Genomic DNA, 18,714 nt, shown 5'->3' on the forward strand with positions numbered 1-18,714 from the left:
GTCGGAGGTTGCAGTGAGCTGAGATTGTGCCACTGCACTCCAGCCTGGTGACAGAGCAAGACCCTGGTTCAAAAAAAAAAAAAGAAAAAAAAAGAAAAATGAAAATAAATATGTCAGAATAGTGGAGGGAAACATTTTTAGATATTAGGAAGTCATTGTACACTAATAAAGGTGTCATTAGTAATTTTGGAAATCATTTATAAGGTACTATTGTTGCAGAAAACAGGAGGCAGGAGAGACCCAGTGGGTGAAACAGGAGGATTTCATTTAGGTGCGCGCGAGCTCAGTGGATTTGCAGCCAAAAGCTGAGCCCTGAACAAAGACAGGGCTTGGCTTATGTAGGCAAGCTTACAGAAGCAAAACAAAGGCAGTTAATCATATAGTGGCAGTTTTGCAACCTCAGCGTAGCTTGTGACCTTGCAACTGCAATGAAGGAAAACAGGAACTTGCAAATAATATGCATTTGTAAAAATAGCTATGAGTAAATGCTGAGGGGAAGGGGAGACATTAAAGAAATTTGTTTTCTTAACCTTGCTCTGGGATGTCTGGAGCCCATATCTGTGGGCTCTGGCTTCTCAGGCAGGGTCACCACGACCTTTCCTGGGCCCTGCTTGTTACTATCCTTAGAGTCAGAGTAGCTAAGTGCAGGAAAACTTGTTTCTCTTTAAAACTAAATTTCCTTTTCTTTACATTTACTGCTTCACTATTAGGAAGTGGAGAACAACATACTGTGTTACCTTATGTGCTTCTACTGTATTTTAAAGTTGCGTTTCTGGTGGTTTTGTTCATTTATGTTGGGTGGATGAATTTGTGAGTGAATGACATCAGGTGTCTCCCCAAGTAGTTTGTTGAAGTTTGGGAGGATTATTTCCTAAATAACTATTTCTTGAAAAACTAAACACTCAACTTATGAAATAAAATGTTGTCTTACATCTATTTTTATAAAGGCAATAGTTTTTAACTGTTGTGAGTGGTTCATTTTAACTGAATATATGGATTTCTCAACAGAACAAGACTTAAAGCTGACATCAGAGGAAGAGTCACAAAGGCTCAAAGGCAGTGAAAATAGCCAGCCAGAGGCATGGAAAATTTTAAATTTAAATTTTTGATTTAATGTTGTTTTCTTTGCTTTAATAATATTAGATAGTCCAAATGAAATTACCTTTCAGACTAGGTTTTGAGAATCAATAGATTCTTTTTTCAAAGAATTTTTAAATAGATTCTTCAAATTTATTTTAATAAATTCAGCAATCTCATTAACAGAAGAATGAATAGATGCTAATTTAACATTTGATATTTAACTTAAAAAACATAACCACTATAAAATTTAAAATATTCTTATTTTACAATATTCTTATTTAAAATATTCTCATCTGCCTTTTTGATTAGCTTACAAGTAATCTTTCCTTTTGGAATAGAGGCAAAAACAATTCCAGAACTTTATTTATTCTTTTATTTTTACAACACCCTAACATGATGAAGAAGGTAACATCAATTATTGGATTATATTATTAAGCAATAGAATTATGAACAATGTAACTCTGATGGTCCCTGAGCTGGATTCATGGTTAAGAAGTAATCATGTCCAGTGATTGAAAATCTGCAGTTTTATATTGTCAGTCACTGATACCAAGGTTAAAGATATATTCTGCCTTGTAGTCTCTCACTGACCTCAGCATTTCTGTTCAGGGAGGGAACCAGGTCATAAAACCAACCCAACTGCCTATTAAAAGAATCATATCTTGCAGAATGGGACCTTTGGTATTAGTGCACAAACACAATAACATTCTAACTTATTTCAGTTGCAGAAAATCAGTACATATTATTAAAAAATTTTTTATCTGCTGTAATTAGTACACATTAGAATATATTAGAACTGGACTTAAGCAGATAGTATAGATACATAACACTATCATATTATAGTATATAATTTCAATTAAAATTTAAGAATTTGCATCTCTTTCTGTTTGGTGTTGATTTCGGCTCCTAATAGTTTAAAGGGTGCCTACAACCCAGTTAGAAATCTTTTTAAAAAGCACTTCAGTGCACTGTAGGGGCTCACTAGTTAGGGTTTCGTGAGGTAAACTCTTTTCAAGTGAGGAAGCCTTTGGAACACTACAAATCATCTGCTAATCCATTTTTGGTAGATTGAACACATAACAAATTAAGTTTAGTCCGAACAAATAGTGACCAAGTTAAGTTTGCTGGTTCATGTTTTTCTTCTCCCTTTGGCTAAGGTGAATTATTTTTCCCATGTTAATCAGAAGCCAGTGATGTGGCAGTAGCTAAACATAGATTAAAAAGTTAATTCTTAATTGTAATTATTATTTATTTATTTTAATAGTTAAATTCTAATTTTAATTATTTTCTAATTTTTCATTGTCCATACTTGATTACTTAAGAATAAAATTTTTTTAAAACATGCATTCCAAAAGAGGAGACATCACAGAAATACAACAAGCAAATTAACCTTCTGTTTTTGCATCTGCAGAAAATGTCTCAAGAACCAGAAATAAATAAGGATGGTGATAGAGAGGTATACCTTCATATTCACGTTTCTGTTAAATTAGATTTTTACATTATGTTGTTTAACAAAGTGCAGTAAGTGTAGGCATACATGATCCTATCATGTAAGTAGCATAAATCATCAGTGAAAAAGTTAATATTTAACTCAGAAAGAATTCTGTACATTGAGTTTTCGAGAGATACAAACCCTAAGATATTCTTTGATTATTATGGAACAATCCTGAATGGTGCCATAAAATGCTAAGTAATGCCAGTTTAGGAGCTTTGGACCAATCATTTTATCTTTCTTGGTTTTAGTCTGATTATCAATAGATTATGTGGCTAAAGAAGATAGTTTCTTATTCTGTGTATCTTCCAGCTGGAAAATTGTATGGCTATTGAATGTGAAATTTGGGGAGCATCTCATTTTCTGGAATTCCATGTTTGCACCTCAGCAGTTTCACTCTGCTCCTTGTGTTGTGGCAAACTTTGGTTCCCACATTTCAGTGAGCACCATCATGTTTTTGATATCCCAGGAACCAAATGAAAAAAGAATGTTCAAAGGCAGTGGGGGAGAAGAATATCTTAGTGCAGAAAAGGGCAAACTTCCTTTCTATTCCTGAAGCCCCAGAGTGTCTCATCCTCTAAATCTGACTGTTTAATGTAAAATCTAGGTAGTAAAGACAGAAGAAGACACATTTTGCATCTTTCTTTGTCTTTTTATTTGTGTGTTCCCACGAGCCAAATAGGGTAAATACATATATAAGATTCTGAAGAGTGATTGAGAATAAAAGCACAAAATGAAGGAGGGCCCTTTTTGAATTTTGGAAAATTCTGTTTTATTCATTGAAACAGAAATGAAGCAAACTTCACAGAAATTTCTGTGATATATTAATGATATGATAATTACATCTTAAATTTATATGGTAATAGTTCTGTATATATGATCAAATTTAAGTGTGAAATATTTTTAGTGACTAAAATAATGGTAAACTGAGTCAATTGGTAAAATCTTTTTAGGTTCTTTTTATTCAATAAAGTGATAACCATCCTTAATATCCCACTCAAGGTTGAAGAAGAAATGAAAAAGCACGAAAGTAATAATGTGGGAATACTAGAAAACCTGACTAATGGTGTCGCTGCTGGCAATGGTGATGATGGATTAATTCCTCAAAGGAAGAGCAGAACACCTGAAAATCAGCAATTTCCTGACACTGAAAGTGAAGAGTATCACAGGTAAGCCTATGGCAACATTGAACAGGAGATAACTATGAGCTGGCAAACTAACCCTAATTTGGGCTAATATTCATGATGAACAAATTTTATAGTTTTACTAGGATATTCAGCCTTGCCTGTTAATCAGAAAAATGAAAATCAGCAAACAACGAGTTACCATTTTTTCCAGTCATTACTTTATTTGAAAAATAACCAGTATTGGCAAATGTGAGGGAAAAGGCATTTTCTTTTCTTTTTAGTGAACTTTTCTTTTAACTTCAAGGGTACATGTGCAGATTTGTTATATAGGTAAAGTGTGTCATGGAGATTTGGACTACAGATTATTTCATCAGCCAAATAATAAGCAAAACACCAGAAAGGTAGTTTTTTGGTCATCTCCCTCCTGCCATGCTCCACCTTCAAGTAAACCCTGGTGTCTCTTATTCTCCTCATTGTGTCCATGGGTTCTCATTGTTTAGTTCCCACTGATGAGTAAGAATATGTGGCATTCGATTTTCTGTTCCTGCATTAGTTTGCTTAGGATAATGGCCTCCAGCTCCATCTGTGTTGCTGCAAGGGAAATGGTTTCATTGTAAAAGACATTTCATACACTGCTGGTAAATACATTTTGAACATTAATTTAGTAGCATATTCACAAACACATGTGTAACATTAAGGATATGTAATATATGTAAAGGATATTTGTATAGATTTGTTACATACTTATGTATAAGGACATTTATTACAGCATTATTATATCAAAAAGATGGATCCTTATCAATAGGAAATTATCCTTGTGAAAACTAAATCCTTACCAATAGGAAATAGCTCAATTTTCATATCCAGAAATTAATGTAGTATGAAGCCATTTTTTACAAGTGAGGTTAGATCTAGAGTATACTGATTATTTCACAATTAAAATATATTTAAAGCATTAGTGATAACACATCTTAAGATAATTTTGTTAGAATTCTTGTAATATTTGCTGTGTTGCAAATGGAAGCTACATGCTACATTGACACTGTACCTTGTTAGCAACAAGATTGCTAGTTATTAAATTTTTGTTGTCAGTGCCTGAGTGCTGAAATATTGGACCCTCAGTCTGAATATTGCCAAGGGGGATTGTACATGGGGTTCTATATTTAATATAAACATTTCAGTATATTGGGTAAAACTTTTATTAAAATACATCAAAGGGTCTTTCATGTGCTAAACCAGGAGTTGGCCAGCTTTTTCTGCAAAGAGCCAGTTAGTAAATATTTTAGGCTTTGTGGACTATATCTATTTTTTTTTTTTTTTGAGACAGGGTCTCTGTTTCCCAGGCTGGAGTGCAGTTGTGTGATCATGGCTCACTGCAGCCTCAACTTTCTGGGCTCTAGTGATCCTCCCACCCCAGCCTCTCTACTAGCTGGGACCACAGGTGTGCAACATCACACCCAGCTAATTGACACTATGGACTGTAAAGTGAATAAGCATGGCTGTGTTCCAAGATACTTGACTTACAAAAACAGTCAGTGGGCTGGATTTGGCCCACAGGTGCTTATTTGCTGACCCTTGTGCTCAAAGGAAGGGGCTGCTAATGCATTGACTCTTACATGTAAAAGTGCCCTGCATGGGTGACATTATCTTTTCTTTGAGAAAAGGATATATTTGAGTATTCACCTCACCACGTTTTTCCACAGTGACTTCATATAGTTTTAAAAACTTCATTTATAAAATAAGATTATTTTCTGCATTTCTGCCACTTTATTCCTGTTAATAGAACTCAGTATTTTGCTGTGATCAATTACTTTGTATATTTGATGAGTGTCAGCTGTCCTAGAATTGGCTGATTTTATCAAGCAAGAAATACTCTCCTTGAAACTTTTAGTATTTCTTGGTCTTTATGTATAAGCATGAACAAAATGATAATCAGCTTATGTAATCTAGAAATGTTCAAGGCAACTTTTACTCTATAGTTATAAGAATTTAACACCTCAGTCTGGCATTTGTAATGCCACATGTGTATAATTTTTATAACCTTTAAAATATATAATTGTTATATAAAATTTGAAAACTACACCTGTTATATAAAATTTGAAACCATTTGTCTGTTACTTTTCCATGACTGTGGAAGAAAATTACAACATTCTCAGTCATGACTCCTAAGTGTGATGTTCTTAAAAGAACTGTCTACACTCACGAACTCAAATTTTCTTTTCATTCACTCTTGATCTCACACCAGTGTCTTCAGTTTCAGCAGTCCTCCAACGTTGTTTTTCCTCAAGATTATCACTAATTTTTTTCTGTAATAAATCTATGCATTTTTCTTACACCTCATTTTATTTAATCTGTCAGCAATATTTGAGCCAATGGAGGGCATCTCCTCCCTAACGGCATCTTCACTTGGCTTTCAGGACCTCACTCCCTCAGGCTTTTCCTCCTGCCTTTCTAGTCCATTCATCATGGTCTGTTTTGCTTGCTCCTCCTCATCTTTCTCCTTTTGGACATTGTTGTTTCCCAGGGCTCAGTCCTCAATTTTCTTTCTTGTGACTTATTCTTTTTCTTTTTTTGAGACAGAGTTTGACTCTGTCCCCCAGGCTGGAGTTCAGTGGTGTGATCTCGGCTCACTACAACTTCTGCCTCCTGGGTTTAAGCGATTCTCCTGCCTCCGCCTCCTGAGTAGCTGGCATTACAGCTGTGTGCCACCATGCCTGGCTAATTTTTGTATTTTTAGTAGAGACAGCATTTCCCCATGTTAGCCAGCCTGGTCTCAAACTCCTGACCTCAGGTGATCTGTCTGCCTTGGCCTCACGATGTGTTGGGATTACAGGTGTGAGCGACTGCACCTGGCCCCTCGTGACTTTTTCTACTGTGTATATGCTAGTGATTTCCAAATGTATGTCTCCAGCTCAGATCTCTCTCCTTAATTCCAGATTTCTATATCAGCCTGCCTACTTGACGTCTCTATTTGGTATCACACACTTGTCAGATCCAAAATTGGGCTACTGATGTCCTTCCTGAAATCCACACCTCATGTAGTCTTTCCTACTTTGGTTAAGGGTAACTCTTAACCACAAATCTGCCAAAAATCTTGGTGTCATTCTTGACTCATCTCTCTCTCTCTGACACCTCACATCTAATCTCTCAGTAAATCTTGTGAGGTCTACCTGAAGAATATGTCCAGAAGCCAGTCATATCTTGTACATCTGAGCCACGGTCATCTGCAGTCTAGATGAGTGTCATAGACTGGGAATTGATCATCCTGGCTTTTAAAAACTTCCCTTTTCATCCATTCTTAACTCAGTGGATGTATTTAAAACATGAGTCAAATTGTGTCATTCCCCTGCCCTAGCACTTCTGATTGCCTCCCATTTCACTCTGAGTATATGTCAAAGTTCCTCCTAATTATCTCCCTTGCTCTGCTTCAGCCACACTGAATTCTTGTCGTCCCTTATCTACCCCTAGTGCTTAAAGACTCCAGGCACACCTCTGTACTTGGCAGTTGCCTGTGTCTGGAATGCTTTTTCCCCAGATATCCTCCTAGCTTTCTCTTTCCATTCCTTCAGTTCTCTATTTAAAACCCCCTTTCTAAGAAGAAGAGGAAAAAGGGTAAAAAGAAACACATTAAGTAACAACCACTTTCTGAGGAAGAACCAGGTACTACCCAGATGCATCATGCTTAAGATGCAATTGGGAGCATACAAGGAACGCTCTCTAATGTAATCATGGGAAGGTTCAATGAAACAAAAGTGATTTATCATCTCCAACTTCAAACCTATTTGTATCTTGACATCAACGCTGTTAACCTTATGTCATCGTTTCTTAGAGTCTTTGATATACAAATAAAAGGTTTTTTGTGTTAGAAAAAAAAAAACCCCTTTCTCAGCAGGGACTTTTCTGGCCATCCCAACTTTCCCACCACCCTCCCCATCAAACACATAAACGTTTTGTTTTCCTGCTTTAGTTTTTCTCCTCTAACATACTGTATATTTTGCCTTATCTGTCTGTTGTTATTGTGTGTTTTTCTCACTCTCATGAATAGGGTTTTTATTTTTCACTACCGTATCCTCACTGCCTAGAAAAGGCTTAGCATTTTGGACGTAGCTACCTAATAAATACTTATTAAATGAGTGAATGGAGTTTATCCTGAGTATATTGTTTGATTGATTCTCACTTTAAAAATGTTTGACATGGGCCGGGCGCAGTGGCTCACACCTGTAATCGCAGCACTTTGGGAGGCCAAGGCAGGCAGATCACGAGGTCAGGAGATTGAGACCAGCCTGGCTAACACGGTGAAACCCCGTCTTTACTAAAAATACAAAAAAATTTGCCGAGTGTGGTGGTGTGTGCCTGTAGTCCCAGCTGCTGGAGAGGCTGAGGCAGGAGAGTGGCATGAACCCGGGAGGCAGAGCTTGCAGTGAGCCGAGATCACACCACTGCACTCCAGCCTGGGTGACAGAGCAAGACTGTGTCTCAAAAATAAATAAATAAATAAAATGTTTGACATGGTTCATTCTAACAGTTTCGCCTGGTAATTGTATGCATTTTTAAAATTGTTTTGGCTTTTTATAATAAGCTACATTCTTTATATTAATTTTTTTATTTAGGGAGAAAAGCCAATATTGTGGTTATTCACTATTTATTGTTTTACTAGTAATCATAATTGTAATTATGGTAAACTGAGTCAGAGGAATTGCAAACTTTAGTGGTATCTTATTTTACTTTTTGGAGATGGAGTCTCACTGTATCACCCAAGCTGGAGTGCAGTGGCGCAATCTCAGTTCATTGCAACCTGGGTTCATGCATTTCTCCTGCCTCAGCCTCCTAAGGAGCTGGCCCTTGCATAAGGCGGCCACACAAATTTTGGAAGCATTCCATATTTCTCACAGTCACTGGAAGCTCATTTGACTGTTTGCTGACTAGCTCTAAGGAAACAGTGTGAATCAAAGCAAAACGGTGCCACCAAAATATTGAAATTGTGATTTGCGCTACAAAAATAGTCATGTAAGGTGGTCTGTGAGATGACACCAGAGCCAAATGACGTGTGGGGTGTTGTGTGCAAAATATATTGTTAGGATGTATGTTAAAATTTAGAGAATATCAACTTGCAACTTCTTCATGGAACCTAAAAAAAAAATAAAAGTAAGGTTTTGGTCTCCCATGTCAGCTGGAGATGAACATGTATATAAGCATCATTGTAACAAACATCTGGCTCAGAGTTCGAGTCTGTAGAGAAGAATCGTTGGTCCAAGTCAAGTCTTAACATCCATTGGTTTTTCTGCCCTTGGCGTGATTGATCAACTCCGTAATAGTGGACAATCACATTGTCTACTTTAATGAGATATTTATGAAAAAACTTAGTTACAAACTATCACATAGTTGAGATGCCCTGAATTATAAACCATAAAGAGTAGGACAACTAAGAAGCAAAATTAGGATTTAATAACATTTCCTGAAAACTATAACATTTGCATATTAGAACCTATGAATAAAATACACATTGGGTTTTATTTGGGATTCCAAGATAATTTCAGTCATAAAGTTTAGGCAGAGATTATTCAATTGTTTTACTGTTTCTCTGAGCATTTAGAAAAATGTTATCTTGTTAAATCATAACAACAACCTAGGAAAATAAGGCAGCATAGTCCTCACTTTGTAGAAGAAGACATTGAGCCTAAGAGAAGCAGCTTGTTCAAGAGCAAATAGCTGTTCATTATGGAACTAGGACTTATGCAGAGTTGGGACACTTTATATTATGTAATGCTAATGCAAGCTAATTTACTGGGTCAAAGTGCCCTCGATTTATGAGTATTTCACCTTTTTTTTTCTTCTTTAATTAGAAGCTTCATGAGAAGTTTGTAGAAAGTACGCATAAGTGGATGGGATAATACTGTTAAGTTCTGATATTTTACGTTTGGTGAGTTTCCAGATCAGTATTTTAAAACAGTAATTTTATTTATTATATTTTTATACATAGAATTTGTGAATTACTTTCTGACTACAAAGAAAAACAGATGCCAAAATACTCTTCTGAAAACAGCAACCCAGGTAAGACTTGTGATAGTGAATTACTTTAGGTCAGTTGTCCACAACCTTTTTGGCACCAGGGACCGGTTTTGTGGAAGACAATTTTTTCATGGACTGGGGGAAGGTGGGGATGATTTCAGGATTATTCAGTCACATTACATTTATTGTGCTACTTTAGATTATTATTACATTGTAATATATAATGAAATAATTATACAACTTACCATAATGTAGAATCAGTGGAAGCTCTGAGCTTGTTTCCCTGCAACTAGATGGTCCCTTCTGGGGGCAAAGTGAGACAGTGACATATCATCAGGCATTAGATTCTCATACGAAGCACACAACCTAGATCCCTCGGATGGGCAGTTCACAACAGGGTTGATGCTCCAAGGAGTATCTAATGTTATCACTGATCTGACTGGAGGCAGAGTTCAGGCTGTAATATGAGCCATGGGGAGTGGCTGTAAATAGAGATGAAGCTTCCCTGGCTTGCCTGCTGTGCACCTCCTCCTGTGTGGCGTGGTTCCTAACATGCCATGGACTGGTACCAGTCTGTGGCCTGGGAGTTGTGGAACCCTGCTCTGAGTGGTCCTACCATAGATAAAAAAGTAAAAGTAAGGAATTTTTGATCACAAAAGAACAGTGAAGCACAGGTCATGTTACGTATGCTTGTGCCAACAAGGTCTCATTATTACTGACTTCATTCCTCCTAATTGGAAGTTGAAAGAGATACATTTACTTTGTTGGAACAAGATGTGTTCTTCTACCTGCTGGTTAATTGTCATGATAACAGTAATTTTGTTAGAAGAAGGTGCTCTGCTACCGTTTGGCAAACGATTGTCATAATGTACAATTTGCCCAACTCAAGGGTCAGCACATTATAATAAAAGTATAAAAATGTTTCACAGTAACAAAATTGCTAGTATGCTACCTGGATGTGGACACCTAATACATGGTACAATCCAAGCTGCATAAGGACACCTTTAATTTAGCTATCTCATATCAAAAAGCTTCTATAAGTTAGGTTTTATAAGTTGCAGGAGACAAAGATGGAATAGATGTAGTTTTAGTCTTTAAGATGCTCATAACAGAACTGTCTCTATTTCATTTCTGTGCTTTTTCAACAGCATTCACAAAGGAAACATTTTTATTTATGTTTTCACTTGTCCACTTAACAAATAACTGTCAAATGTCTTTTAGATACTAAGCATTTTTTCTAAGGCTACAGAAAACAAAAAAACAGGCAGGAGCTTGTTGTTATCACTGTCATTTTTATTATTTTGCTACTTTATTCAGTGCTTACTGTGTGCTAGATGCCCACTGGAAGCTTATAATTATGATTTATTATATATTGATTATGTGCCAGACATATGTGAGGAGGAATGAAAGTTTTGGAAAAAAGTAGGTATGATTTAAGGTAAGCATGCAGAGAAAGAAGAATTTTTCTAGGTAAAGAAGCAGAAGAATAATGTTTGGCAGAAGGAACATGCAACGAGGTTGTGTGTTTGCCAGAGGGAACATCTAATGAGATTGCCTGTTTGGCAGGAAGAGCAGCAAGTGCAAAAGACAAGATGCTTGAGTGAACTTTGCAGGGATTCTGAGCAATTCACTTTTGCTAATACCAAAAGTGTGAGATACGAGAGGTTGGGAATGAGGTGAATACTTAGCTAAGGCAAGTTCATGATAGACTTTTTAATACTATAGAAATGAGTAGGTTTTACCCCGTGGGCCATGGGAAGTTTACCAGGTAGAATGCTTTGGACTGCAAATACTAGATAAGCAGTGGCTAAAACAGTAGGAACCAGAGTTGTTTTGTTTGTTCATTGATATCCTAGGATCCCACTTGTCCCTCTTTCAGCTGTGCTGTTGGCAGTGTTTTATTCACGTCTCCTTTCATGGTTCGCTAATCCGCAGCAGCTCCAAACATCTTGTTCTCACAACACAACATCGCAAGGGCTGCATTTCTTCACGTGTGTCTTTTAAACAGTGAGAAAACTTAGAAGCATGCAAGGGGCTTCCTGTAACATTTCATTGGCTGGGTCACAGTACCTGCTCATTCCCAAACCAGGCACTGAGAAGGCAAATACCTAATTAGCTTAGAATAAACATTTCTCTTTCTGAGGTTAAGGAGGGGGATTGGGATAATAAACATCCCAATAGACTTGTGTTTCTTCTGCAAGAAAGAATAAGGAATGGCTACTGATAGCCAACAATGTGTGCTGCAGGGGCTCATTGGAGAAATTTGAGCAGGAGAGTCACAAGATTAAATTAGAGTATTAAGTCATTCTGGTTATGGTGTAAAATGGGTTAGAAAGCTTTTTCTGTAAAGGACCAGGTGGGAAATATTTCAGACTATGTGGTCTCTATCATATCTATTTAACCCTGCTGTTGTCTGCTGTTGTGGCGTGAAATCATGATTATACATAAGCAAACGGGCATGACTGAGCTCCTACAAAACTTTATTTACAAAGCCATAATGCAGATTGGATTTGTCCTGTGGCCTATAGTTTGCTGGGATTCATGGAAGACAACCATGTACAGACCAGGAGACAAAGGAAGCTTTTGCAGTAGTCAGCTATGGTTTCCATGTCACACATCCTTGGACTAGTATCAATGTATCATAAGGGTTTCACCCATCCATGGTGAAATAAATAACGTTAGGAATCTCAGTTACTCATTTTAATATGTTGGCCTTTGTTATGCCTTTTTCATTTGTTTTGCTTAATTTTTTTTTCATGTAAGAAATAACATTAATAGTTGGCGGTTTTCTTTTAAATAAAAGCCATTTTGTAAATGTTTATGTTCCCAGTGGCAGTGGGAATACAAAATGGAGGCAGAAGAGAGGTATTGTCAATATGATTTAGTGATAATTGAATGAGAAAGGCTTGGGGGACAGAGAGAAATCTCAGATGATGTACAGGTTTCCAGGTTGTACACTAGTATTTAACCTAGTTGTGAGGAAGGAGTAGGAAATTTTCTGGTGAATACAGAAGAGCAAAGAACAGCAGGTCAGCAGGAATGACTAATGTTTTTCTATGCATGTTTAATGGAATATTCGTGTAGGATATTTTGAGTAGGTAATTGGATAATCAGCATTTATAACTTGCATCCTACTAGTTTGACTCTCACTAATAACACTTGTCAAAGATCCAAGAATCTGAAAGTGGATGATAAATGTCCATGTGTATCACCATCCATGACCGAAAGTCAGCATCCACAGAACACAGAATTGGGACAGATGAACTTAATAGATAAAGATGAATATCGGAGTTGTTCCTCTTAGGGAATGATACTCTCCATGACCTGTGTGAGTCACAGCTGCCAGAAAAGAAAGAGCAAGGAGCGTATGAAGGCAGCACAGCAAATTCAGTCGTAGAGTGCCCTGCTTGGCTTCGTGTCATAGTTCTGACTTCTAATAAATCATTTTCTGCAAAATATGCTTTGTGTTTTTCCCTCTTGCTGCCTGCAGCCAAACAGAATCCCTTTAGCAGGGCATTTTTGTGTTCTTCCTTTAAACAAGGCAACATATAAATAATGAAAACAAGAGAAAGAGTGGTTTTTGTATGGGATAGTATTTAACATAAACTTGAGAGTGAGTACCAGGATTATACTTAGAATTTATGGACTGGATGGGAAGACTGGATAGAAATCTAAAGATTGCTGACTCAAACACAATGTAATTTCTTTGCTTTATTGTCACAGCTCTGAATTCACGACTCTTAGTTGTATTCATATGCACTATAACTTTACAAAGCATCTTCCCAAACCAAATCTTTACTGATTTATTATAATTTGTATGACTTTATTAAAGAATTGACTTTCCAAGTGTTCATGAGAATTATTGAGAATTCGCTACATAGTATCATTTCAGTTGTGTCCACATGAATTATCTGTCACTTTGTCTTAATGAATAATGGTTCACTTGAAATATTGGTTTTGGCATTTAAAGTGATCTATATCTCAATGCAGATAGGACCAGGGACCACTCTTGAACATTAATGTCCAAGCATCTTAAAATTACACATGAGGCTTTCATAATCTGACTTCTGCCCCACTCTCCATCTTTAGCCCTTTTCCCTGTGTGCCCTTTCTCTGGCATTACTGAGCTGCTGGTAGTGCCCTACTCACTCATCCTTCTATTGTAGGCAAATACTTTCATTCTTTCAGGCCTCGCTCCCGCTCTTACTGCTGCCGGGCATGCTGTCACCCTTTCCTGCCCTCTACCCCTTTTAATCTGGCCAGCCTCAATATTTAAGTCTCTGCTTGGGCATGTGTTCTAGAAAAGCCATCCCTGAGATGCTTTATTTTCATTCTTTTTAGACCCTAATGCCTAGCATGTATGTAGCAGGACTCAATACAAATTTTCTGAGTAAAACAAAGACTGTTTTTACAAAGATGATGTGCAAGACTCTCCCCTGCAGTCTTGGAGCAGAGGGGACAGACATATGGAGAAATAATGTACAGCTTAGGGGGTAAAGATGCCGTAGAAAAATCAGTAAAATTCTAAGGCAGCCTCAAGGAAGGAGATACCTGTTTATTTGGGGAAAGACATGCAGAATCAAGGAAGACTTCACATAGGATTGTTTCAAAAGATGAAAATAAGGCTGGGTGTGGTGGCTCATGCCTGTAATCCCAGCACTTTGGAGGCTGAGGTGGGCGGATAATGAGGTCAGGAGATTGAGACCATCCTGTCCAATGGTGAAACCCCATCTCTACTAAAAATACAAAAATTAGCTGTGTGTGGTGGTGCTTGCCTGTAATCACAGCTACTCAGGAGACTGAGGCAGGAGAATCGCTTGAACCAGGGAGTCAGAGGTTGCAGTGAGCTGATTGCACCACTTCATTCCAGCCTGGTGACAGAGCAAGACCCTGGCTCATTTAAAAAAAAAAAAATTAAAATAAATTTGTCAGAATTATGGAGGGAAACATTTTAGATATTAGGAAAATGTTGTACAGTAATAAAGGTGTCAGCAGTGATTTTGGAAATCATTTATAAGGTACTATTAGGAAGTGGAGAACAATATACTGTGTCACTTTATTGTTTCTACTGTATTTTAAAGCTGGGTTTATGGTGGTTTTGTTCATTTATGTTGGGTGGATGAATTTATGAGGGAATTTTAAACATGTGTGTATGTCTTCAATCTGGTGACATCTGATGTCTCCCCAAGTGGTTTTTTGAAGTTTTTGAGAATTATTTCGTAAATGACAATTTCATGAAAGATTAAACTCAATTTATGAAATAAAATGAAATGTCTTAAATCTGTTTTTAAAAGGCAATAGTTTTTAACTGTTCTAAGTGGTTGATTTTCACTGAATATATGGATTTTTCAACAGAACAAGACTTAAAGCTGACATCAGAGGAAGAGTCACAAAGGCTTAAAGGAAGTGAAAATAGCCAGCCAGAGGCATGGAAACTCTTAAATTTAAACTTTTGGTTTAACGTTTTTTTTTTTTTTTTTTTTGCTTTAATAATATTAGATAGTCCAAATGAAATTACCTTTGAGACTAGGCTTTGAGAATCAATAGATTCTTTTTTTAAGAATCTTTTGGCTGGGGGGGTGGCTCATGCCTGTAATCTCAGCACTTTGAGAGGCCGAGGTGGGCGGATCATGAGGTCAGGAGATCGAGACCATCCTGGCTAAGATGATGAAACCCTGCCTCTACTAAAAATACAAAAACTTGGCCGGGTGTGGTGGTGGGCACCTGTAGTCTCAGCTACTCAGGAGGCTGAGGCAGGAGAATGCCATGAACCTGGGGGGTGGAGCTTGCAGTGAGCCGAGATCTGCCACTACACTCCAGCCTGGGCGACAGAGCAATACTCTGTGTCAAAAACAAAAAACAAAAAACAAAAAATATTTTAATAGATTCTTAAAATTTATTGTAATAAATTCAGCAACCTTATTAAAAGAAGAATCAATAGATTCTAATTTAATATTTGATATTTAACTTCAACATAACCCACTGTGAAATTTAAAATACTCTTATTTTAAAATATTCTTATCTGCCTTCTTGATTAGCTTATAGCTAATCTTTCCTTTTGGAATAGAGGCAAAAACAAATTTCAGAACTTTGTTGTTTTATTTTTACAACACCCTAACATGATGAAGAAGGTAACATCAATTATTGGATTATATTATTAAGCAATAGAATTATGAACAATGTAACACTGATGGTCCCTGAGCTGGATTCATGGTTAAAGAGTAATCATGGCCAGTGATTGAAAATCTGCAGTTTTATATTGTCAGTCACTGATACTAAGGTTAAAGATATATTCTGCCTTGTGGTCTCTCATTGACCTCAGTGTTTCTGTTCAGGGAGGGAACCAGGTCAAAAAAGCAACCCAACTGCCTATTAAAGGAATCATATCTTTCAGAATGGGACCTTTGGTGTTAGTGCACAAACACAATAACATTCTAATTTATTTCAGTTGCAGAAAATCAGGACAGATTAAAATTTTTATCTACTGTCATTAGTACATATTAGAATATATTAGAACTGGACTTAAGCAGATAATCTAGATACATAACACTATCATATTACAGTATATAATTTCAATTAAAATTTAAGAATTTGCATCTCTTTCTGTTGGGTGTTGATTTCGGCTCCTAATAATTTAAAGTGTGCCTACAATCCAGTTAAGAATCTTTTAAAGAAGCACTTCGGTGCACTGTAGGGGCTCACTAGTTAGGGTTTCATGAGGTAAACTCTTTTCAGGTGAGGAAGGTTTTGCAACACTACAAATGATCTGCTGATTCATTTTTGGTAGATTTAACACATAACAAATTAAGTTTAGTCTGAACAAATAGTGACCAAGTTAAGTTTGCTGGTTCATGTTTTTCTTCTCCCTTTGGCTAAGGTGAATTATTTTTCACATGTTAGAAGCCAGTGATGTGGCGGTAGCTAAACATAGATTAAAAAGTTAATCTTAATTTTAATTATTATTTATTTTTTTAAGTTTAATTTTAATTATTTTCTAATTTTTATTGTCCATACTTGATTACTTAAGAATAAAATTATTTTAAAAACATGTGCTCCAAAAGAGGAGACATCACAGAAATACAACAAGCAAATTAACCTTCTGTTTTTGCATCTGCAGAAAATGTCTCAAGAACCAGAAATAAATAAGGGTGGTGATAGAAAGGTATACTTCTATATTCAAATGTTTGTGTTGAATTAGATTTTTACATTATGTTGTTTAACAAAGTGTAGTAAGTGTAGGCATACATGATCCTATCATGTAAGTAGCATAAATCATCAGTGAAAAATTTAATACTTAACTCAGAATTCTATACATTGAATTTTAAAGAGATGCAAACCCTAGAGATATTCTTTCATTATTATGGAATAGTCCCGAATGGTGCCGTAAAATGCTAAGTAATGCCACTTTAGGAGCTTTGGATCAATAATTTTATCTTTCTTGGTTTTAGTCTGATTATCAATAGAAAATGTGGCTAAAGTAGATAATTTTTTATTCTGTGTATTTTCCAGCTAGAAAATTTTATGGCTATCGAATGTGAAATCTGGGGAGCAACTCATTTTCTGGAATTCCATGATTGTACCTCAGCAGTTTCACTCTGCTCCTTATATTGTGGGAAACTTTGGTTCCCATGTTTCAGTGAGCACCTTCGTGTTTTTGATATCCTAGGAACCTAATGAAAAAAGAATGCTCAAAGGCAGTGGGGGAGAAGAATATCTTAGTGCAGAAAAGGGCAATCTTCCTTTCTATTCCTGAAGCCCCATGATGTCTCATCCTCTAAAATGACTGTTTAATGTAAAATCTAGGTGGTAAAGAGGGATGAAGACACATTTTGCATCTTTGTCTTTTTATGTATGTGTTCCCACCAGTCAAATGGGGGTAAATACATATATAAGATTCTGAAGAGTGATTGAGAATAAAAGCACAAAATAGAGGAGGGCCCTTTTTGAATTTTGGAAAATTCTGTTTTACTCATTGAAACAGAAATGAAGCAAACTTTACAAAAATTTCTGTGATATATTAGTGATATGATAAGTGCATCTTAAAATTATATGGTAATAGTTCTGTGTATATGATCCAATTTAAGAGTGAAATGTTTTTAATGACTAAAATAATGATAAACTGGTCAAGTGATAAAATCAATGAAAAATATTCTTTCTATTCAATAAAGGGATAACTATCCTTAATATCAAACTTTCATTCAAGGTTGAAGAAGAAATGAAGAAGCACGGAAGTACTCATATGGGATTCCCAGAAAACCTGACTAACGGTGCCACTGCTGGCAATGGTGATGATGGAGTAATTCCACCAAGGAAAAGCAGAACACCTGAAAGCCAGCAATTTCCTGACACTGAGAGTGAACAGTATCACAGGTAAGTCTGTGGCAACATTGAACAGGAGATAACTATATGCTGTCAATCTAATTCATGATGAACAAATTTTATACTTTTACTAGGATATTCAGCCTTGCCTGTTAATCAGAAAAATGAAAATCAGTAAACAATGAGTTACCATTTTTTCCAGTCATTAATTTATTTGAAAAATAGCCAGTATTGGCAAATGTGAGGGAAAAGACATTTTCTTTTCTTTTCAGTGAACTTTTATTTTAGCTTCAGGGTACATGTGCAGGTTTATTATATAGGTAAACTGTATCATGGAGGTTTGGGGTACAGATTATTTCATCAGCCACATAATAAGCAAAATACTCGAAAGGTAGTTTTTTGGTCGTCTCCCTCCTGCCACGCTCCACCCTCAAGTAGGCCCCAGTGTCTGTTATTCTCCTCTTTGTGTCCATGAGTTCTCATGTTTAGTTCCCACTAATGAGTAAGAATATGTGGCATTTGATTTTCTGTTCCTGCATTAGTTTGCTTAGGATAATGGCCTCCAGCTCCATTTGTGTTGCTGCAAGGGAAATGGTTTCACTGAAAAAGACATTTCATACACTGTTGGTAAATACATTTTGAACATTAATTTAGTAGCATATTCACACACACACAGATATATAACAG

The 18,714-nt window shown here is 36.4% G+C and overlaps 1 protein-coding gene across 1 annotated transcript in view; it reads left to right on the forward strand.

Annotated features, from left to right (window-relative positions):
* The window catches only part of LOC104004591 (POTE ankyrin domain family member I), a 119,015-nt gene that overhangs the window by 85,877 nt on the left and 14,424 nt on the right, over nucleotides 1-18,714 (forward strand). The window contains 7 exon segments of the mRNA XM_063794612.1: nucleotides 1,009-1,079; nucleotides 2,492-2,536; nucleotides 3,575-3,741; nucleotides 9,680-9,750; nucleotides 15,064-15,134; nucleotides 16,826-16,870; nucleotides 17,912-18,078. Coding sequence (XP_063650682.1) covers nucleotides 1,009-1,079; nucleotides 2,492-2,536; nucleotides 3,575-3,741; nucleotides 9,680-9,750; nucleotides 15,064-15,134; nucleotides 16,826-16,870; nucleotides 17,912-18,078 — 637 coding nt within the window.

This window comes from Pan troglodytes, chromosome 16, assembly GCF_028858775.2.
Source record: "Pan troglodytes isolate AG18354 chromosome 16, NHGRI_mPanTro3-v2.0_pri, whole genome shotgun sequence".
Lineage (NCBI taxonomy): Eukaryota > Metazoa > Chordata > Mammalia > Primates > Hominidae > Pan > Pan troglodytes.